The 22140-nt window shown below is 55.6% G+C and overlaps 2 protein-coding genes across 8 annotated transcripts; one reads left to right on the top strand and one right to left on the bottom strand.

Annotated features, from left to right (window-relative positions):
* Positions 1 to 6386, top strand: Tmem54 (transmembrane protein 54). Of its 4 annotated transcripts, none has more exons than XM_040288326.2 (6): positions 457 to 725; positions 2911 to 3104; positions 5082 to 5141; positions 5362 to 5451; positions 5552 to 5686; positions 6073 to 6386. In XM_040288326.2, the coding sequence occupies exons 1-6, from the start codon at positions 710 to 712 to the stop codon at positions 6145 to 6147; spliced, it is 570 nt and encodes a 189-aa protein (XP_040144260.2). In that variant the 5' UTR covers positions 457 to 709; the 3' UTR covers positions 6148 to 6386. The 4 variants fall into 4 exon arrangements, with proteins under 4 accessions (XP_040144259.2, XP_040144260.2, XP_005317826.2 ...); XM_005317769.5 differs by having other exon boundaries at positions 464 to 725; positions 5263 to 5451; XM_040288325.2 differs by lacking the exon at positions 6073 to 6386 and having other exon boundaries at positions 1 to 725; positions 5552 to 6048.
* On the bottom strand, positions 6334 to 15141 carry Hpca (hippocalcin). Of its 4 annotated transcripts, XM_040288327.2 has the most exons (5): positions 15018 to 15141; positions 14754 to 14865; positions 11676 to 12074; positions 7372 to 7477; positions 6334 to 7248 (listed from the first exon to the last, which is right to left on the bottom strand). In XM_040288327.2, exons 3-5 carry the CDS (start codon positions 12051 to 12053, stop codon positions 7151 to 7153), a joined length of 582 nt encoding a protein of 193 aa, XP_040144261.1. In that variant the 5' UTR covers positions 12054 to 12074; positions 14754 to 14865; positions 15018 to 15141; the 3' UTR covers positions 6334 to 7150. The 4 variants fall into 4 exon arrangements, with proteins under 4 accessions (XP_040144261.1, XP_021590926.1, XP_077881992.1 ...); XM_021735251.3 differs by lacking the exon at positions 15018 to 15141 and having other exon boundaries at positions 14754 to 14927; XM_078025866.1 differs by lacking the exons at positions 14754 to 14865; positions 15018 to 15141 and adding an exon at positions 14366 to 14471.
* Between the last annotated feature and the right edge of the window lie 6999 nt (positions 15142 to 22140).

Raw genomic sequence — 22140 nt, 5'->3', positions numbered from 1 at the left:
TCTTAATTTTGTATCTCATTTTGTTTCAGACAACCTCAAGGGACAGGAATTATCATCCCTGACTTTTGAAGGAGGGCACAGGGACCTGAAGACAGATGAGGAAAGCACCTTGCTCAGCGCGAAAGACTAGACTCAAAGAACAGGGCTGTTCTTCATCTGGTAAAATTAGGTCCCAGGGAGGAAAAGTCATTTGCCTGAGGTCACACAGCAGGCCAGGGACAGACCCCGGTCCCCTAGGCTGCTCTCTTTCACCACCCTCCCCATTCCCAGCCTTCCCCCGGGCGCTTTTTCCGTCCAGGTGCCCATCGGGGCACCATAACCATAGCTGACACCACTCACGCCCTGGCAGGGGCTATAGCTGCCCCTCTGAGTCTCAGTGTCCCTCCGTCCAGGGGGCATCACCGCGGAGGCTCCAGGCTGAGCGCAGGGGCATCGGGGTCGCCGCAGGGCGGGGCGGGGCGGTGACTCAGCCGCGCGGCCGAGGCTGCGGAGCCGGTCGGACCGGCTGGTGCGAGCGCGCCCAGGCGGCTGGGGGTGCAGGGAAGGGAGGCCGCCCGGGGACAGAGCGCGGCTCGGGCGGGAAGTGGGCGCGGCGCGGCTCCGCAGCGCGCACCGGCGGCGGCGGAGAGGATGGGAACCGAACACCCCGGCTGCCGGCAGCTTCTGGATCCCCGCTGACGCCGGCCGCGGCGACCCGCGCGGGAGCGACATGTGTCTGCGCCTGGGTAAGCGGCGCCGGGTGGGCGCGAGAGGCCCAGACCCTGCTGCGGGGTGGGGCTCTGTAGGGAGAGCCGAACCGGGCCAGGCCCACTGCTCCGCCTCTAACTCACTTGGCAGCCTGGGCACGTCACTTTTCTTTCAGGGCTTCAGTTTCAGCGAGATGCAGGAAGGAGGGCTGCCGGGTATGTCTTAATGTGGCCCGAAGCACCTCGGGCCCCTTGACACCACTTTCCTTTCTGAGTGGCATGAATGCTCACAGGACACCCTGGTGGCAAAAAATACGCTGGAGAGACCAGAGAGAGGGAAAGCAGGGCCCTGGGCTCTCACTTCTATACCCTTCTGTCCCCCACCACGCTTGGAGGGAACAGTGTGACAAAGGATCATCACAGAGGAGAGGACTGCGTGCCCCTCCCGCCGCTCCCTGGGCACTGCGATGCTGCTCTTAGGCAGTCCTGGGGAGTCCCCACAGGACACCTTGTGAGCCTCTTTTTTGCCTCATCTGTAAAATAGGCCAGTAGCACCCACCTCCTAGCCTTCTATGAAGATAAACTTAGCTCCAAGAGTGAAGTGTTTAGCACTGTGGACTATCACATTGCTAAATGCTCCCAGAATGGTAACTTGGAAATAAAGCCAGGAACTGCCCTGAGACTCTCAATCCAGGGTTCCAGGCCCAGTCCCGGGCTGGCACTGTGCCTCTTGTTTAACCAAAGTCTTGGTCCTGGGATGCTGTTGTTATTGAGTGCAGCCCTGAGCTGCGTGGTGTCTGGGCTGCCAGGTAGGCAGGTGGGTGGATGGGGTGAGGTGGAGCAGGCCCCCATAGTGAAGCTGCCATGCCCCTTTCTGTTTGGCTGGCCATTCTTCTTCACCAGGTCATTCCAGTTCCACCGTGCCCAGCCAGTCCATCATCGGTTCTTTACTTCCTAGACCTGGTCCAGACCTAGAGGACTCTACAGGCTCCAGGGGTCTCAGAGGCCAGCTAGACCACCCCTCTTTGTCTTATACTTGGGAAATCTGGAGCCAACAGAGGGGAGGGGACCATGCTTGGTCACAGGGAGTCTGTGACTGAATGGCCCCTGCCTCCCTGTTCCCTGGTGAGGATTGCCTCTTTGCACAGGCTCCCAAGCACAGCCAGCCTAGTGGTTGCTTTTTCCTTTCTTCTTTTTCTCTTTTTTTAAATCTAGTTGCAGAACTCCCATATGTGAAATATGATCAACCCTCTTTGTCACAGATGGGGAGACTGAGGTTTAGGAAGGGTCTCAAAGTCAGATCCCATTAGGAGCAGCTAAAGGAAGGGGCTGTTTAGTTCTGGGAACTGATCATAGTCTTCCAGTCTCACAGAGGAGACTGGCAGGACCAGGGAACCAGCTTTATGTGTGTCCTTTAGGGCAGCGTCAGGAGCCAAGGAGGACATTGCAGAGAGCACCTCTAGAATAGCCTAAGCTGTCTGAGGAGTGGGCTTCCTGTTCCTGGGATGTGATGATAGGAGCAGCAGCCACATGGCCAAAGAGAATTTACATTTGGTCCCACCTCCCCCACAGCCCTGCCTAGTGCTACTCTGCGCCAAGAGCTTGCTTTTCCCAGAGCCTCAGAGTTTGACCCACTTTCCATCTATCTCATGTATCTCCTGCACTGAGAGACCAGGGTTCTTCTTCCCATTTTACAGATGGGGAAATGGAAATTTAGGGGCTTTAGTTATTTGCCCCAGTCACTTGACTCTAGGCAGTTCAGTTCAGCAATTGTGTTGAGTACCTACTGTCTACCAAACTGAATACCGAGCAGGGCCTGATCCCTGCCAATGGCCCATGGGCTCCATGGAACCTGGACAATGACTGTCGAGCTCACTGTGGTAGCCCAGGGCCTGGCACAGTGGATAGGATGTCAATGGAAGGGTTAGGGAGCTGGAGTTAGAGATGTGAGCTTGAGCCCTGCTGCTCATGACCTAGAGTGCTAACAAGGATAACTCACCTTTAATAAGTGCCCCGTGGGTGCTTTTCCAGCCTTATAGTCCCAGGACTCACAAATGAACCATGAACCCCTATTACAGAGGAAGAAACTGAGGCTCAGAAATGTCAAGGTACTGCCTCCGAGTCATCCAGAAATAGATTTAGGACCCAGTGTCCATCACTCCAGGGTTAGGTTTACTCCTCTGCCTAGCAGAGTAAGTCTCACCCATGTCTCTGTCCCCCACAGGTGGCCTGAGCGTGGATGACTTCCGGAAGGTGCTAATGAAGACAGGCCTGGTGCTGGTGGTGCTGGGCCACGTCAGCTTCATCATCGCCGCTGTGCTGCACGGCACAGTGCTGCGCTATGTCGCTGCCCCCCGGGATGCTGTGGCTCTTCAGTACTGCGTGGTCAACATCCTCTCAGTCACCTCTGCCATTGTGGTACGACCAGGCCGGGAGGGTGACTGGTGGGAGGGGGGGGCTTGCAAAGTCTTTGATAAGTCCCCACCACAGCTTGCAGGGATAAGCAGGTAGCCCCAGCATAGTATGCCATTTACCAAGTCACTCAAACTCTCTTTGCCTTGGATTGCTCATCTATAAAATGGGGGTGGTAAAAGTGTCCTCCTCACAGGGTCCTGGTGAGTTTTGAACAAGATCATTCCCAGAAAGCGCCTTGTATAATGTGCTCAGCACATGGTAAGTGTGCACCACTGTGAACTAGGATTGTTATTACCACCAAGAAATATTCAAATTACCCTTGGACAGAATAAAGTAATATCAGAGCAGTTTGGGAGGATCCAGGAGGACTTCACAGAAGGGTTTTGATGGATGTGTAGGAGTTTACAGATGAAATTCAATACATAACCTAGGTGTGTGGCCTGCCTGGGGCTGGCAAGTAGGAAAGGAAGCAGGATGGCATTCCCTGTACAGAATGGAAAGACACATGCAAAGACGTGGAGATGGGCATGTCTACAATCTGTTCTGGAGACCCTGAGAAAACCAGGCTGGCAGGAGTTTATCATTAGACCTGGTTTATAGCAACTGCTCAATAAAGGGTAGCCCTGTTATGACTCAGTGACAGCCCCTGTTTGATGAATATACAAATGAAGTGGCCTGGTATTCTCAGATTTATAGAGCTTTTCTTGGCCTGTCAGCAGAGGCACCTGCGACCTTGGAGGAACATTTACACATCCTGTGGGAGCTCATCCCTGCCACTCCTGGCCGGGACCTCACTAAACCTGTCTCTGTCTGAAAATAAAGCTCCGGCAGCCTGCTGGCCTCCACACCTGGTAGACAAGGCCCAAGCAAATCAGAAGGGCTCCATCAAGTGGGACAGGCTGGGCTATGCAAATGTGGCCAGTGTCCTTGGGATTACAGTTATTGTGAGGAAGGCAGAGTGGGGAGGTAATGGGCCCAGGAATGGGCTCTGGGCAGGACCACTTCTCCTTTGCCCTCATTTCCTCAGTTAATCCTCACCAATCCAGCAACATGGGCCGTTATCATCTCCATTTTACAGAGGAGGAGACCAAGACCAAGATTCACCCCTCCTGCTGATACAAAGATGCCAAACTGAATTTGAACCTTGGTGGTTCTGATACCAAAGCCGGTGTCCTTTCTGTGAGCTCATCCTGAGAGTCGGGCTTAGCACAGAGGTCGAAGCACTTAGTTCTGGTTGCACAATGAATGAAAGCCATTGCTGAATACTCATGGTACTCTGCCATTACACTGAGTGAACAGAAGGAGGAAGACTGACTGAATGGAGCCCCAAAGATCAGAGGGCAGCTGTTGGGGTGGACAGTGCATAGGTTGTCCTGTTCTTGAGACAGAGGGTGGTTGGCAAGCCTGCACAGGGAAGGATCTGCACAGTACGGGGAGCAGGGAGGGTGTTTTGTGAGCATCAGGAGCCTTCATGTAGGTGTCCACATCCTGGGCGATGAGGGAGGACAGTGGCTCAGCGTGGGGCTGAGGAGCTGAGAGCTGGGGCCAGGTCATTGAGACCCTGAAATAATTTCAAATACTATTAGGGATTTTGAATTTTATGCCATAAAGTGTCCTGGTTTGTTTCAATATATAATTTTGGTTTTAATTCCTTGCCAGTTGAGTTACTGTCCCATTTCAGGGAATTACGTCACAGATATCCTGTGGCGTGCATACTCCTGGGCATGCCTCCTCACATGTGAGGCAGTGGGGAGTCATGGAAGGCTATAGGCAGGGTGTGATCACTCCAGGGCTAGACAAGGAGGAAATGGCTCTGCAGATGGAGGCAGTGAGGGCAAAGCTAAGCACAAGACAAGGAGGTGGAGGTTTGGAGAGCATCTTTGGTAACATTGGTGGCATCTTTATCCAAGAACAGTCCTGACTCCCCCTGCTGTCCTCCAGCACAGGGTCAGAACTGACTTGAACCCCCCCCCCCACCAGGTCATCACCTCCGGCATTGCAGCCATCGTGTTGTCCTGCTACCTCCCCAGCACCCCCCTGGTATGTGGCGCCTCCTGGGATGGGGCTGTAGGGTAGGGGGTGTGCCTGACCATCATGGAGGCCAGAGCTGCCCAGGGAGGCCAAGCCTGATGTCCACTGACCAGTGGCCTCCCCCATCCAGCGCTGGACAATGTTTAGCTCGAGTGTGGCCTGTGCTCTTCTCTCTTTGATCTGTGCCCTTGGCCTCTTGGCCTCGATCGCTGTGACCTTTGCCACCCAGGGCCGGGCCCTGCTGGCTGCCTGCACTTTTGGGAGCCCTGAACTACTGGCACTCACACCCGACTGTCCCTTCGACCCCACCCGCATTTACGTAAGTGCCTGAGCCTGGGATGGGGACACCCAGGCCCTTGACAGGGGTGAGAATGGGTCTTGGCACACACCCGGCCATCTCTGTCCCCTGTGCCCTGCAGAGCTCTAGCCTGTGCCTCTGGGGCATCTCACTGGTGTTCTGTGTAGCGGAAAGTGTGTTCGCTGTGCGCTGCACCCAGCTGGCCCACCAGTTGCTGGAACTGAGGCCCTGGTGGGGGAAAAGCAGCCACCACATGGTAAGTCCCCTCCACACTCCTGACTTTCCATATTTTCCTGGAGTTCCTGCTAGGAAGTCCAGGCTGGTGTGTCCCACTCCTCTGTATGGGGTCTCTCCAAAGAGAGAGGTTTAAAGGCTCAGAGAGGCCAGATCTCCTACTAAGTCACACAACTGACGACATCTGGCTCTCCCAGGGCTCAGGACAAATGTTGAGGCAGGCTAAGGGGCATTTGGGCTTGAGTAGGGGATGCTCCAGGGGTCTATCCTTGCTCTTGCATGGGATGATGATGCTCCTTTGCCCTCCAGAGATCCGCCCCACCCTCCCTCCTCCATCCCTAGGGTGTCCTAGAGGAGGGAACCCCAGCCTTGACCCAGTAGGCCCACCAGTGACCTGTGTCTCCACAGATGCAGGAGAGTCCAGAGTCCATGGAGGGCCATGACCTGCTGAGCTGCACCAGCTCTGTGCCCTTGACCCTCTGAGAGCAGATGCCTCGCTGGAGTCCCAGTCACTGGGGGCCTGCAACCAAGCCTGAACTGTGGCCAGTGCCCAGATGACCATCAAGGCCCAGATGGCTCCAGGATTCCCAGAGCCCACCCAAGAGGGCTCAGTGGGCCCTTGGGGACCTGGGAGGGGGCTTTCACCTCCTGCCCCGGCCACCCAGCCCATTGCACTGAAACAAGACTTTATTCTGAAGTTATTAAAAAGAACAGAGATGCTCCATGTGGCTGCATGCAGGAGGGGACAGGGGCTCAGCCAGGGGGCCTGCGCTTCTTTCCCACGCAGGACACGGTGGAAGGACTCTGCCCGTGGGGGGGGGGGATACAGAGGGGTAGATCTGTGGTCTGTGTGTCTAGCTGTGTCCATCCAAGAGCTCAAATGTAGCCAGGGTTTATGGGACCACAGCTGCAGCTGGAATCCTGGGAGGTGTTGAGTCCCTATCACGGCCTCCAAGAACTGGGCAGGAAGGGTTGGGGCCCTCCTGCAGGGCAGAGCAACTTAAAGAATCTTCTTCCTCAAACCCCCACAACCCTGAACCCTCAACAACCCTGGAATCCTTCTCTCCCCTCCAAACAAATAGGCTCCTCACCTGGACTTGACCCCCAACTCTACCCAGTCTGAGACCTACCAGAGGGGGAGCACTTCCCAGGTCTGGAGGGGCCTGGCCTCAGAGACATGGAGGGTGGGAGATGGTGGGGCTGTCTGGCTAAGGGCGGGCTGACTGGGAGGAGCAGACCAAGCCGGAGAAGGTATCTCTGTCATCACCAAAGGGAGCTATTTCTTGGACGGTGGAATGCTAACGGCTTGCTTACTTGGGCCCTTACTTGCAGGCTTCCCTTTTCCAGGGCCCCCCCCCCCACAGTGCAGACCCGGGGTGGGAGTCCCCAGTCTGGCCCCCAGCCTGGATAGACACAAAGGAGAGGAAGCTGAGAGCCGGGATGGGGCCGGTGAAGGCAGGGAGGAGAGGGGCCTGGCTCCTGTCGCTCAGAACTGGGAGGCGCTGCTGGGGTCGCACTGCAGCAGGCGCACGATGGACGGGTCGCTTTTGGCCCCGCGGATGAACTCCTCCAGGGACAGCTTGCCTGCGGGGCGAGGGGAGCCGTGAGGGGGAGAAGGCTGAGGCAAGCGAGGGGAGGTGGCGGGAGGGAGGGAAGCAGGGAGCGCCGCCCGCCCGCCCCGTCCACCCGCCCCGCTCCGCCCCTCACCGTCGTTGTTGGTGTCCATTTGGCGGAAGATTTTCTCAGTCCTCTTTTCCGGGGTCGATTCGTCCTCCGGCATCTTCATCACGGACGAAACCATTTTATAGATGGCCTGGGGGCGGGGGAGAGGCGGGGAGTGAGAAGAGCTGCGGGGCCGCCACCGCAGACACAGCCCCCGCTCGCTCCCACCGGCCGCGCGGGCTGGAGAGGGGTCACCGAGGCTGGGGCGCTCGGGATTTGGGGAAGGAAGATCTAGGAATCCTCCGGAAGAGAGGGCTATGGGAGCGGGCACTGCCGAGCTCCCTTGGAGGGCTAGGTGGGAAAGGAATTGCTGGCACCGGGAGCCGCACGAACAAAGACACCGCAGCCCGAAAGCTCCGAGAGAGCACCAAGAATTGAGGGGTGCAAGGAGTCAGGAGAGATATTAGAGAACCTGAAGGCCCAGAGGGCGAGGGGCTAGAGGGCTTAGGCGGCAGTGCCTGGGCGCAGGTTTGGGGGTAAGTACAAGGTTAGCGGGACGGCCCAGGAACCACCAGCACCCAGCAGCGGGAAGCGACCCGGGACCCCGGGGGTGGCAGTGGGCTGCGTTGCAGTCTGTGGCCCGCAGGGGGCGCAGGACTGCGTTGAGGCAGCTGGGGCCCAGAGGGGCGGGGAAGGTTATGCAAATGAATGCAAATGAGCATCTGCCAACGGGCAGGGACAGCCTGAGCTCTGCTGGGCCGAGGGCGGCAGCTGCCACGTGCAGGAGCTCCCGAGGCGAAGCGAAGGAGGGTTTTTGTGCTCAATGTACAGAGCACAGAGTGCGCAGCCTGTGGCATGGGCTGGGTTCCTGCGACCCAGAGCTCAAGCACCCGCTGGGCGCCTCAATCTTCTAGATTGACACCTCCTCCCAGAAGCCCCTCTTCTTCTCCAATCCCATAAACTTCCCCTGCCTCAGGTTCAGCTTCTACCTCCACGCTGCTTTTCTGGCCTCTTTCCCTGGTGTCTGACCCCACACTGCATTTGAAAGCTCTTTCCAAACACAAATCTACACTACCATGTCCTCATTCCCCAGACCACCCCCTCCGTTCCCTCACACACACAGGCCTCTCTCCAAGACCACGGTGCACCCTGCTCCTAGTTGCTGCCCTGCCCTCCTTCTGCTGCCTCCCACTCCTTAGGGCTCAGATTATACGATGCTTTCTTAGCGAGTCCTTCTCTGACCCAGGCTGAGTTGAGACATAAGCGTCCCAGAGCCTCCTGGGCTTTTTCCTTTGAGGACACTTCTCCGGAAGTAACTGTACCTTTGTTGGGTTGTTCCTAATTCCCTCCGTACAGATAAGGACCACCAGCATCTAGTTAGTATCCAGATCCTCTGGACCTAATGCAGTGCCTGACACCTGGCTGGCACTCCCCTGTTTAGAGACCATCAACACCTCCCACTGCCTTTTTTCCAAGTCCAAACCATTTGGCCTTTGGCATTCAAGACACTTCACAGCCTGCCTGCTGCCGACCTCTCTAGAAGGGTAACTCCACCACAGCTCCCAGCTGAACATCCCTGAGCCTTGGAGATTCCCCAGCATATTCAGACTCTGCCTAGAGCAACATACTAGCTACCATTTATTAGGCAACCACTACATGCCAGGTCCCTTACATGCATTATTCCTAGACTTCACAATAGCCCTGAAAGACAGGAATCATCATCTCCCTTTTCCAGAAGAGAAACCAAGGCTCGAGAAGGGAATGGATGGCAGAGACCAATTGACTTGAGCCTGCCACCTCTTAGCTGCTGGGTGGATACTTGGACAGTCTGGGATGGTGACCAGCAGCAGGGATTTGAAGTAATATCAACTCGGAAGTGGCTACTTATTTGCTGTGTAGCCTTGGACAAGGGCTTAACCTCTGTGACCCTCAGTTTCCATTTGTAAAATGGGATTAATTTTATCTCCCTCATTAGGATTGCCTAGTGGATTAAATGAGATAGAACAATCAGAAGAGTGGCTGGCTAGAGTAAGTGGTCACTAAATAGCAGCTTGCATGATAGTCATCATTCATCCACCGTGTTGCCAGGTTTTCCCCTGTCACTCAGTCCCCTGGGATCCTAAATGTCACTTTTATACTCCTGTCACTACACTGATCCGGGTGATGTACACATTGATCTCTCCCACCAGAGTGGGATCCCTCAAGAGGAACAGTCTCTTCCCTCCCATCATGCCCATCATCTGGCACCAGGCTGAATCCTGAGGAGGACTAAGCAGTGTCTTAGAGAGTAACCACTCCCTTTGTGACAGCCCTCCTCCTGGGTCTCCTAATGAATTGGAGTTGCTGCTCATAGTTTCACTGGAGCCTATTTGTCATTAATCAGGCACCAGGGTTTCCAGATCTCTGTCTGCACCCCTGTCTGGGGCCTCTGAGCCCAGAGGCTATAAAGGAAGCCAGGGCCTAGAAAGCAGAGGCCAGCCAGAAAGTTCTAATGCACAAGTGGCATTAGCTCCAGCAGGACTCAGATTTACCAGCACAGGCTGGCGTGACCACATTAAGCAGAACGCGAATCCCTCTGGATTGGCTGGTTTCCAGCTGATCCCTGAGTGATTCTCCACTGCCCTGTCTGGACATGGAAGAACTAGGTCTCCACTGGACAGCAACACCTCCCGAGGAAGCCACTCTGCTCCAGCTAGAGAGCACAGAGCCAGACCCATAGCAAGGGAAGCCAATGAGCCAGCAGATGAGTTGGGAGGGAGAATGGTTCACAGAGCTGAGGGACCCAAAGGGAGAGTGTTCAGAGATGCAGAAGGGACGGGGACAATGGCTTGTGCAAGTAATGCCACAGCATTACTCCAGGCATCTCAGAGATGTTAAAAAGGCCATTTTGACTAGAGAAGAAGATATGCAGATCCAAAAAAAAAAAATGATCGACAGTCACTAACATTTACTGAGTACTGAATATATGCAGCACCCTGTGCTAGAACCACCATCCCAATTTATCCCTGCCAGAACCTGGGAAGCGGGGGCTTAATACCCCCCAACACACCCTTTACAGATGGAGAAAGCTGGGGGAAGTGAGCAAGGAACTGGATAGGTAAAACAGAACAGGGCCCTGACCACCTTCAGTGCTGGGCTAAGGGAGTGGGTGCCGACATGGATGAGCTATCACATAACACACTTAAATTTATACTCAGAAAGGCTCTCATATCAGATCCCTAAATCTTCCGAGGTCAGCATCACCATGCCCATTTTACAAATGAGCAACCTAAGAGTTAAGGCCGACTCCAGAACCAGAAGCCAGATCTCCTGGCTAGGAGCCCAGATCCCACACAAAAGGCAGCTCTGAGTAGTGGCCAGCTGAGCTTGACTTCACCCATGTACTGTGGGACTTCAGGCAAAGCACTCTACCTCTCTGAGCCTCATGGGAGTATAGTGAGGATGCACTCAGCATATGGGTATAAGCACCTCACAGTACCACCGAGGACACAGTACAGGCACACCTGTAGAAGACAGCAGAGGGCCATGATTGGGCTACAGGGGTATTTTTTAGTGGGAAGTCATGTGGGAGGCAAAAAGGGGGCAGAAGCTAGGAAGAAGGAAAAGAGGTCCAAGTACTGTGCCCTTGGTGGTCCCTCTATCAATTAGTTGGAAAATGGCCAAGTATCCAGTTAGAATGTGACTGTTGGAGTCAGGTGCCCCCTCAGGCTGTGTGGCCTCCAGAAGGTGTCTTGACCTCTCTAAGCATGTTTCCTCCCTGAGTAAATGAGGATCAATAAAATACAACTGGCCTGTACTCTACAGAAATGTCAAGTCATGAAACACAAAGAAAGGCTGAGGAACTATTCCAGACAACAGGCGACTAAAGAGACAACCAAATGCAAGGCATCTTCCTAGACCAGGGCAAAAAAAAAAAAAAAAATGCTACAGAGAACATTATGAAGACAGTTGGCAAAATTGGAATATGGTCTGTCAATTAGATAATAGCAGCGTTTCTATATTAAATGTCCTGACTTGGATAATCATATTATGGGTTATGTAAGAGAATATCCTTATTCTTAGGAAATACATCCTTTTACCTAGGGGTAAGGGTCAGCATTCAAAACAAGAAAATATTGCATTCATCTAAAAATGAAGCAAAATATTAATTGGTGAATCTGGGCCCAGTGGACTTGGGAGTTTTCTCAGTGTTTCTTTAAATCAGCAATTCATTATTTCCTACGAGAGAATTCCATCAATGGGGTCGTAAGAATAGCACCTGTCACCACTTGCCTACCAGCTCTGTTGAGGAGCTAGGAAGGGGTGGCCAGGGCATGCCACCTGGCCTGGCATTCTCGGCCCGGGCCCACCTGCACGATCTCCAGCATCTCCTCCCGACTGATGTAGCCGTTGCCATCCAGGTCGTACATGCTGAAGGCCCACATGAGCTTCTGCTCCAGGCGGCCCCTCGAGGTCACGCTCAGAGCAATGATGAACTCCCGGAAGTCGATGGTGCCGTCGCTGTTGGTGTCGAAGGTACGGAAGACGTGCTCCGCGAACTTGGAGGCGTCGCCATAGGGAAAGAAGTTGGCATAGATCTTCTTGAACTCGTCCACGTTGAGGATGCCTGTGGGGCAGTCCTTGAGGAAGCCCTTGTACCACTCCTGCAGCTCCAGCTCTGAGAACTCCGTGTTCTCCCGCAGGTCCTGCAGCATCTCCGGCCGCAGCTTGCTGTTCTGCTTGCCCATGGCCGAAGAGCCAAGTCCCACCTGGGTCCCCAAGGGGGTCAAGGGGCAGAGAAGAATGCTCAGGACCTCCTGGTCACCTGTCACCATTCCAGAAGGGCCCCCAGACGCCAGCCACCTCAACCCCTCCTTTGACCCAACAAGAGAGAGGAACTGGCCCAAGGTCACACAGCCTGCATCCAGGCTTGTGGCCTCTGTGGCATGCTCTACACCGTTTCCCTAGACCTTACACTTCTCTAGGAACAGAGCTGGAGAGGGAGGAAGGAAAGGGGGCTCATATTTACACAGACCCTTCTTGGTGCCTTCAAGAGTGCACATCTTTTCACCCTCCTGAAGGGAAGTCAGAATTTGCCCCATTTTTCAGATGAGAAGGCAGGTTCATTGAAGGGAGGTCACCTGTTTCATGTCACACAGCCATGACACGATAGGTCCAACTCTTAGACTTGCCCAGGGAGGTGCAGAAGGACCTCTGGTCCTTCCTCCTAACCTCTGCCCGCTCTTTGCCTCCCACATGACTTCCCATCAAAAAATTACACCTGTAGCCCAATCACAGCCCTCTGCTCTCTTCTACAGGTGTGCCTGTAAGATGCAGCACAGGATAGGTGTTCATCTGGTCTCCAACTCAGATCACCTGGGTTTGAATCCCAACTCTGCCTCTTACCAGCTATGTGACTGGGTCAATTCCTTAAACTCTCTGCCTCAAGTAAAGTGGGGGTAAGCACTTACCTCCTGAGATTGTTGGAGGGGATTAAATTAGTTAATGCACGGAAACACTTAAAACCATGCCTGCATAGACAGGTGCTACATAAGTGTTAGATAAATAAAAATGATTTGTATTACCTAGATGTCACCAAAGTGTGCACAATAATATGCAAGTAAATGTGCACTGACACATCTTATGCTACACGGCTCACCACCCCCTGGGGCCCCTGCCACTCACATACCAGCCCACACCACCCGTGGTCATCATGCCTCCACACACAGCATTCCCTCTGCTCCACACTCGCACGCACTGACACCCAGCACCACGCACAACTCCTATGCCCTGTGCATCAACACACCAGCCCACGACCCCACATGTCTCACACATGCCATCACATGTCAACTTGAATGCCAGCACCTCTCACATGGCCAGCTGCACGTGGGACCTTCAGGCACCCTTGTTATTTTTCTTTATTTTCCCAGGGATGCTGCCAGGTCCCAGGAGAGGGAGCTGCAGCCCTTCCCATGGGGGCTCCTTTCCTGGGAAACCCCTGGCCCATCCAACCTCCCCCAGCATTCACCTTTAATCTCCTGGGGGCAGGGGCTTGAGGGTGAGGCTGAAGGCAATGGAGAGGAGACAGCCAGACAGTTCAGGACAGGGATGTGTGCAGGTGACCCCCCTCCCTCTGAGCTTGAGGATGAGAGTGAGACAGGGTGAGGGAGGTTCCTTGTGTGCTCTATGCACATGGGGGCGGGTGCATGTGTGAGAATACATGTGCTCATGCATGATGTGTGCCCTGGGTTCTGCATGCATTTATCTCCTGGTGTGTTTCCGTCCATGTCTGTGCATGTGCATTATATGTGCATGTGACCAGGTATGCACCTGTCACAATGTGAAGCGAATGTGCCTGTGTGGCCATTTAGGGAGACCTGTGTGTCTCTTCAGCAGCGTGTCACATGTATGTTTCTGTAAGTTGGTAGCCCCTCCTTTCTATATCAGTCTCTTCTGCCCCAAGCTGAGGACCCCCAAAACAAGTGTGTGGGAAGGGACTGAGGAAATGCGCAGGGCTGAGCAGGGGAATGTGTCCCTTACTCCCCTCCTGAAGGTCCAAGGAACTGGGTCACCCAGGCGGGGGCATAAAGATGCGCTGGGCAGGAGAGCTCCTTCAGTGCCCCCTCCTCCCTGACACCCTCAAAGCTGCCTCTCCCAGTTGGAAGAAGATTCCGTTGTCCCCGCAAACACCCTCAATTCCCCAAATGGGAGGAACCTTGCAGCTCGACCTGAGAAACCCACCCTGGGTCCCCTCTACAAACCTCCCCGCAGCTCTGGCCCTCGGACCACGTCCCAATCCTTCCAGCACACGCGCTCGTGACCCCTCCTGGAGGGGGCGCTCCGGGGCGACCGAAACCCTACTCCTCGGGGCTGGCCGCTCGGCGGTCAGGACCCTGGAGAGCGCCGCACGTTTCCTGGGGATCCCCGCTTTGCGCGCTCCAGGTGGGAAGAATCCCAGGAGGCACGGAGAGTCGCCGGGTTGGGGAGCCCTGGACGTGGCCCCTAGCTCCGGGGATCCCTCCCCGCATCCCCGGGGCCCGGCCGGAGCGCCCCCACTCACCCAGCGACGCCGAGACACCGACTGCGCAGGGAAGGCGGCGCTGCTGCGGCGCGCGGCGGCAGAGGCGGCCGGAGGGGCGGGCGGGACTGCGAGGGAGACGCCCCGCAGCGCTCGCCCCGAGCCCCTCCCCTGGGGGGGTCCCCTCCAGCCCCGGGTAGGGGGAGCGGTGCGCTAGGCTCCGCCCCCGCCCCGAGAGGGAGGGGGACGCCCCCACCGCCCCGCTCCAGCTCTCGAGGGAGCATCCCTCCAGGGGAGGAGAACCGGGGTCCCCATCTCAGCATCTCGACTCAGGGAGCCTGAATGGAGGAGCGGGTCAGTGCCGAGAGCCCTCTTTCCTAAGCAGGGGACAATCCTTGGCCACGCCACCACCTTCTTCCCTCATCCCTACCTGGGCGCTGGGCTGCACGTCGCTGCGAGGGCGGAATCCGGATCCTGGGCGGTTCGCTAGGCACCCTCCCTGCTTCCTCGCCTCAACTCCAGATCCAACCGAACTAGGGTCTCTTCGGGGAACGGGGAGCGCCCATTCCTTCAGTCCCGAGGTCTTAGGAGGGTTAGACACACCCCCTGCCCACCTCCACTTTATAGAGCCCGCCCCCACTCCTGCCTACTACTCTCGATCTCATCCCCCACCCCCTCTCGGAATTAATCCCACCTCCCAACAGCGGTGCCGCGTACACTCCAGCCTCTCTGCCGGTGCAGGCTCGTGACCTGTGAGAACAGGAGAACAGACTCCAGCTCCCAGGTTCTGAGATGCACAGGCCTCTGACTGCACGGTGGACAGTTCCTCTCCGGAGTTGTTGACCACCTTACAGCTCCTCCTGCCGGTATGGGGGCTGCATCTTCCTTCCTCTGATCTTGGCAACAATTCCCACATGCTGGGAATTGTTAAATTTTGTCCTTTTCCATCTCTAGAATATGATCCTTGTTCTCCACTGTACAGATCAGGACACTGATGCTTGGTGGGGGTTAAATAGGTCAAATTTTCCAATGTCTCAGCTAGTGAGCGAGGGCTTGGGCTTGAATCCACATGCCCTCATTCATTCATTCTACAAATATTAATCAAGCCCTAGTTCTGCATCCAGCACTGTCCTAGGCGGTGAGGTTACAGGTGTGGAAAAGAAGTGATGTGTGTTATAACATACAAGTCACGTCTACAGTGTATTAGATAAGTTATTTGGGACAAGGTCGGGAGGGTGGCAGATCAAGAGCTATGGGGTCCATGTTGAAGCCTTAAGATTGATTGCATTACAGATGAAATGGGAAGTCCTTGGGACTTTGAGCAGAGTACAGGGTCTGACCTTCATGTCCACAGCTCACCTGGGTCATTATGTCAAGAATGGATGTTAAGGAGTGGGAGGCAAGGGAAGGAGCAGTGGGGATATTTCAGGGTGAGAGATGACCAGGGTGGCAGTGGTGAGTCTTGTTTCTGGACCTCCTTAGGAGGTAGAGCTATCAGCCCTTACCAGGTACCCAGACGGCTCCTCCTAGCCATATTCTCTCGGTATCTGCAGCTTAGACCCTCCCAGCTCCCCAGAACTCAGACCAGAGTTCCCCATCTAGGCTGCCAAACTAAGCCTCACAGGTCATTGGATTGTAGCCTTAGTCCCTCCTGCTTGGGGGAGAGCTCTTCTCCACTAGAAGAGCTAGGGAATCAGACTGGGGTGGAGGGACAGCTGGGCCCTCGGGAACACTGGCTCCACTGTGTGCCTTGGCTCTGGTGTTGGGACCCCCAGTGAAGGCGTGAGAGACGCCAGACGTCCGTGGGTGGTTCCCAGCTGCCTCCTGTATGAGGACCTGGGTGGGGGGAGCAAAGAGCTGCTCAGTCCCTACCCTAAGCCACTCCAGTGACAACCTCCCTCACCTCTCCTCGGTGGGCCAGTGGGCCTGTCATGCCTGGGACAGGGAGGGGGGCCTAATCTGCAGTCACCCTCTCAGCCTTTCCTTCCCCCAAGACTCCTTCCTCTCTCTCCTGACTGAAGCTGGCGTCTTCTCAGCCTGGTCTGAATCCTCCTCTCCATCCTGGGGGTGGGGGGATTCAGCTTACCCTAATTTCCTGCTTCCTCTGGGTTTTCTTCTCTGTGAGAGTGACTGGAGCCTGCCCTCAGACCTTCAGTCTGCATCCTGTCTCCCCACTAGATGGGGGCTTCTGAAAGTGGGACCATGTCTTCTCTTCACCCTGGGCACCCCACTTCCTTTGACTGTTCCTGCATCTAGAATGAGTAGGGTCCCTGAGGAGGCAGGGCTCGGGCCCTAGTGGGCTCTGCTGGCTCAATCCATCAGCCACCTCTACCCTCCCAGGGGCCTAGGAAGCCCTGGGAGGCCCCCCTGAGCCAAAGGAGAAGCTGGGGTGTTCCCACACTGTGCATTTGCCCTTGAGCCACGACTTCTGTCTTCAGGCAGAACTCAGAAAAGCAGGGCAGAGGGCTGCAAGTCAGGAGGCCTGGGTCCCCCACTTCTGGAAGGAGCAAGTCTTTCTCCTTTCTAAGCAGAGAGGCTAAACAGATGACGTGAGCAGAGATGGCTGAGGCAACAGTGACACTGGAGCCCGCAGGTTTGCTTCTTTGAAGGCCAGCTTGGTGGGGGAGTGTCCTTGTTTGTGATGCCCAGTCCCCTCCCACCTAAGACTGAGGCACCCAGGAGGGAGGGAGAGGCCCAGCTGAGAGCAGAAATGCAGGTGGATGGCCAAGAGGACAGAGCAGCAGGCAGGGTCCCCTGGAGAGCGAGCAAGTCCCAGGATCTGAGAAGGGAGGCAAGTGGTTGAGAAAGCAGGGGCAGCTGCCCCTCTCCCACCAAAGAGGCAGGCCAGCTTCCAGGACAGGACGCCAAGAAGCACGTGGGGACAAAGGGAAAGGGGACCACAAGGCTCTACAGTTTGCAGAGCGCTCTACATGGGCCGCCTCATTTCATCCTCCGTGATTCTAACAGTTTACAGATGTGGCCCAGAGAATTGAAGTCCCCACCTGAGGTGCTACGGCAAGAAAGTGGCAGTGTCAGAAATTCAAACCCAGCTCCGTGTGACTCAGCAGCCCAGACCCTTCCTGGCAGCCTCTCAGTGAAGTAGGTGGAGCTGGCCCCTCCCCAGCCCCCTCAGAGGCCCAGCCCACCCCCACTCGGGTGCCTCTTGGGTCCCAAACGGTTTGGAAAATCCTGATGGGAGCAGATGGTGGGGACAGATGGAGGGAAAAGCATCTCGAGGCTGAATTACACAAACAAACATTGATAAAGTGATTAAAACCTCCAGCCACCCCTTTCCCAAAGCCCTGCCCACCCAGCTTGGAGCACTCGGAGCTGAGAAGCGGGGGCCCGGGGGTCTCCGGAGGCCCTCCTCTCGCTGCACCCAGCCCAGCTTCTGCTTGCCTCCCTCTCCGCCAGGGACCACCCCCGGACCAGAGCCCAGGGTGGCAGAGCTGCCAGGAGCACAGCCCGGGAGGGGGCGGGGCAGGCCTGGCTGTTCCCAGGGGAGGTGGCCCGAGGAGCAGAATGGCTGGAGAGGGAAGAAAATGTCCTGAGAGCTAGACTTGCAGACCTGAAGCCAGGGCCGTGGGGTAGCGGGTTCGGGGGTCTCTGCAGAGGCCTCACGTTCTATGTGGGGGCTCAGAGAGCTGTCGTTCCTGTCCAGGTCCCACAGCCCCATCGCTGCCCCACGGAGCAAGGCTGAACCTGCAGTGGAGGGGGCAGGCCCTGCCCCTCGTGTTCCCAAGTGTCAGTGGAAACAATGGCGCTGCCCTGGGAGGCTTCTGTGGGGACTGGGGAAGAGGGTACCCATGAAGAGTCTGGCGCTGGGTGCCCACAGTCAGCACCCAGGCAGTGTGGGCTGGCAGGATGCCTGTGGCTCTGGGTGGCGGATGGGGGAAGCCCTGGTGTTGTGAGACCAGGGCTGGTTGGAAAGTGTCCCTTAGGGAGCAGAGACATGGGCTTGAAGAACCTGCTGGCCATGCCCTGTGCTGTTGGGCTCTGCAGCAGGTGAGTGGAGGACTTGGCCGCAGTACCCCTACTCCCCGGGAAAGGCAGCTGAGCCCAAAGTCAGAACTCCAAGCAACAAAGCGCTGCTACCTAGCTGGCCCCTCAGACTTGAGTTCAAGTCCTCACATGGCCTTTTTCCAGCTTTGGCAAAGTTGGCAAAAACAACCTCTCTGACCTTCTGGTTCCTTCTCTGTAAAACCCGCATTTCCAGCCGCTTCCTGGACATGCTCCCAGAAGCCCACAGACACCCCCGACTCAAGCCAGCCAATAGCCAGCTCACCGCCTTCCACCCCCAGCCTGCCTTGCCCCTGGGTCCTCCTTCAACGGCAGAACAAGCTAGAGGTGCCACCCCATCCAGGACCCACTCCTCCGCCTCCCCTCTGCACCCGGCCCTTCCCAGTCCAGTCCAGGCCGCCAGAGGAGGCTTCAGCTGCCCTCCCCCAAGAACCTGTGGTCAGATCTGCCTGCTGTGTCTGCTCTGCCCTTCTCACAGGCCCCCTGCTGGGATCAGTTTCTCTAAATCTGATTATCTTCCTCTCTGCTTAATAATCTTCCATGACTCCCCACTGCCTACCAGAGTAAACAGAAACCTGAGGCTCTCCAATAACATCCCCACCCTCGCCTCCCACCTTTTTATGCTTTTTTTTTGGTACTGGCTATTGAACCCATGGGTGCTTAACCTCTGAGCCACATCCCCACATCCCCAGCCTTTTTTGCATTTTATTTAGAGATAGGGTCTTGCTGAGTTGCTAGGACCTTGCTACTCAGTTGCTGAGGCTGGCTTTGAACTCGCAATCCTCCTGCCTCAGCCTCCTGAGCCACTGGGATTATGGGCATGTGCCACCACGGCCCGGCTTCACCTTTCCACCTTCTGCACCCACCAGTTCGGTACCTTCTGAACCAGATGACCATAGTCCCAGACCTACCCTCTCCACATGGGACTGGACCTAGACGGGGGGCGGGGGGGGTGTGCGAGAGAAATGACTCTGTCAGCTAGGGTCACATCCCAGCCAATACTTGCTCTTTCCTCTACTGGGGGAAGTGACTTTTAGCTGGAAGGGTCCCAACAGTGGGCCAGAGAGGGATAGTCACTTGCCTTAGGTAACCCAGCTAGGCCCGCCCTTTTGCCTCATACATATGAACATTCCGATCTTCCTCACGGAGTTCATGGGGAGTTCCATCTCTCAGCTCCTCTTGATTTTTCTCACCTACCTCAAACTCTGGGGTCGCTGCAAAGGCAAAGGTCACCTCTTAAGCGGAGTGTGTCAGGAGGCTGAATTAGCACTTGTAACTTGATCCACAGTTCTGTCCAAGTGCATCACCATCTGCACAAAGGACATTTGAGACTTGAATCAAAGTCTAAAGTGCCAAGATTTTAAAGAGAAAAATCCTTCCTGAACTGGGTGAGCCTGGGTGGCCAGGCTGACTCCCTTCTTCACCTGTTCTTCACAATCCCAAAATGTGCTTGAAATCTCCAACTGCCTCAGAGGCGTGGCCCTGGGCTGAGGGACTGCACTTGTGGGACAGGGCTTGGGGGTGTAGACATGGCCCCGCAACTGGCCAGCGGTACCTCCCAGAGTCTGAGTTCCTTGTGAAGTGCCTCCTTTCCAGAGCTGCGAGGAGCCCATGGACACTGCTGGGTGACACTTCAGGGCCCAGGGATATATGCTCAGATAGCCCTAGAGGACGGTGCCCCCAGAGAGAGGAAGGTCACACTCCATCCAGTTCTAAGCATCTGAAGTCACCTGCTATTTCCTCCATTACATAGAAGAAGAAACTGAGGCCCAAAAGGACCACAATCCCATTTGGATTTGTGCTTGGAATTAGACCAGAGCTGAGGTGGGATGAGCTCCATCTCTGAGCTCTTTGCAGTGTGTCAGGCTGCCGTGGAGAAGCGAGGGCTTCCTAGAGGGCCCAGGGTACCCAGAGCTCCGGAATCCACTCCCAGAGGCCGGGGTTGCTCTATCCCAGGGGACTCCCAATCTGTCTCTCTTTCTGGGAAGAGCGGGCCAGCTCTCATTCCTGGCACCTCAGGTTCTCCCGAGAATGGGGATTGCCTCAGTGTTTCCATAGTAACAGTGAACACAGGGGCCTCCTGAATCGGTGCAGGGATACTGCAGCAATACCTGCAAGTATGCATGTGCCCGGAGAACCCTTGGGTCCATGCACATATGCACGTGCATATCCTTGCACACACATGCACACCCAATGCTTGTGTGTTGGCACACCCTTGCCCCTTATGAACGCACGTGCACACCATTGCACGTGCAGGCACGTGCAGGCACATGCACAATGCTCCAGGCCCTGGCCCACTAACCCACAAGTGTGTCAAGACATCTCCCTGCCTGACCTGACCCACTCCTAGAGCCACCCTGGTCCATTTAGATGCAGAGAAGGTCTTGGGGAAAGGAGGAACTTCAACTTTATAATAACACCCACTGCAACATTTATAGATGTTTACCATGTTCCAGGGACTGCATTTTCCTATTCACATGTGGCATCTCCTGCCGTCCTTGCAATGCCACTCTGCAATAGGTGCCAGATGAGGAAACAGGTTCAGAGAGGTGGAGTGATTTGCCTGAGGCTACACAGTAGACATGGGCCATGTCAAGGTTTGAGTCCGGGACTATTTGGCTCCAAGCCTTAGTAAGCTCTTGCCCTCATCACTGGACCCCTCGATACCAGACCCAGGGGCACTCCCTTGGCACACATAGGTGGGCGTGTCTTCAGACATGGGATGGGACCAGAGCTGAGGACTCACAACCAGAAGAGCAGGGTTTCTGGTCTTTAGCTTGGGGTCATCAGATTCCCTATCAGGTACCCAGCCATTCCCAGGGTGGAGGAGTAAGGAGGGGGCCAGGGGATCACAGGGACTTTCCTTCCACTGACTTCTTCCTAGTAGTCTTAAAAGGAACTTTGAACAACAAAAGCAAGACCCACTGAGAATCCGTGAGCAAGGTCGCTGGGGGCACCCATCAGCTCTCTTCCGCAGTAAAGGCAGGAATCCAGCTGTGAGGGTCTGACTTGTGCACAGAGCCAAGGCAGCAAGACTCTGGCTCTGCCTGGCTGCTGAGTCTGTGGTCTGTTCCTCTCGGAGCAGAGCAGGAGGCAGGGCAGCTCTCCCAGCTGGGGCTCCAGCTCCCTGGGGTCTTCCTGTTCTGGCCAACTCTGGCTTCCTCCAGCCCACGGGGACGCCCTCTACTGGCAGCATCCTGTCTCTGCAAAGCCGTGTTCTGCCAGGGGGAGAGGCCCTGAGTACCTGCCTCACAGGAAGTGAGGGACCCTGTAGCCTCAGACATTCACTTGGGATCACCTCCACTTTGCCAATGAAAACAAGGCCTAAGGTCAACCAGCCAGTAAGGGACTGAGCCAAGAAGTGAGGCTAAAGGCCTTTTTCCTCTCCCTGTTAGGCAAGGGGTCTTATCCCAGGTGCCCCCAACTCAGAGCCCCAGAAAATAGCTCTAGCACTCTTGAGAGATCTGTGGTGTGCAGCTGATGATCTATTTTCAAAGGCAAAGCCAGGGTCAGGAATCTGAGTATGGAGCTGCTTTGTGATATTGAGCAAGATTCTCAACCTCTCTGAGTGCTGTCAGATGGAAACCTTCCTTTGTAGACCAAAGAGCTGAAGATGTTGAGGAGGTCTCCTTTCCCTAATTAGAAGGCCCCCAACCTTCCACCTCCTCCTTCCTTTCCTTCTTATTCCTCTCCACCCACCCACCATCACCTCCACCACTCGGTGGTGTGGATACTATTATTATCTTTTCCAAAGGAGGCATTGAAGGATCAGAGAGGTGGAGTTACTGACCCAGGAT

The sequence above is a fragment of the Ictidomys tridecemlineatus genome, chromosome 11, assembly GCF_052094955.1.
Source record: "Ictidomys tridecemlineatus isolate mIctTri1 chromosome 11, mIctTri1.hap1, whole genome shotgun sequence".
NCBI lineage: Eukaryota > Metazoa > Chordata > Mammalia > Rodentia > Sciuridae > Ictidomys > Ictidomys tridecemlineatus.
Note: the sequence above shows the minus strand (reverse complement) of the source record. Positions and strands in the feature narration are given on the sequence as shown.

Coding starts and splice junctions, on each gene's coding strand:
- Tmem54 (XM_021735244.3), top strand. Junction 5,142..5,262: donor ACCTCCCCAGCACCCCCCTG/GTATGTGGCGCC, acceptor TCCCCCATCCAG/CGCTGGACAATGTTTAGCTC. Junction 5,452..5,551: donor TCGACCCCACCCGCATTTAC/GTAAGTGCCTGA, acceptor TGTGCCCTGCAG/AGCTCTAGCCTGTGCCTCTG.
- Hpca (XM_040288327.2), bottom strand. CDS start 12,053: ATGGGCAAGCAGAACAGCAAGCTGCGGCCGGAGATGCTGCAGGACCTG. Junction 7,478..11,675: donor AGATGCTGGAGATCGTGCAG/GTGGGCCCGGGC, acceptor CCCCGCCCCCAG/GCCATCTATAAAATGGTTTC. Junction 7,249..7,371: donor AATGGACACCAACAACGACG/GTGAGGGGCGGA, acceptor CTCGCCCCGCAG/GCAAGCTGTCCCTGGAGGAG.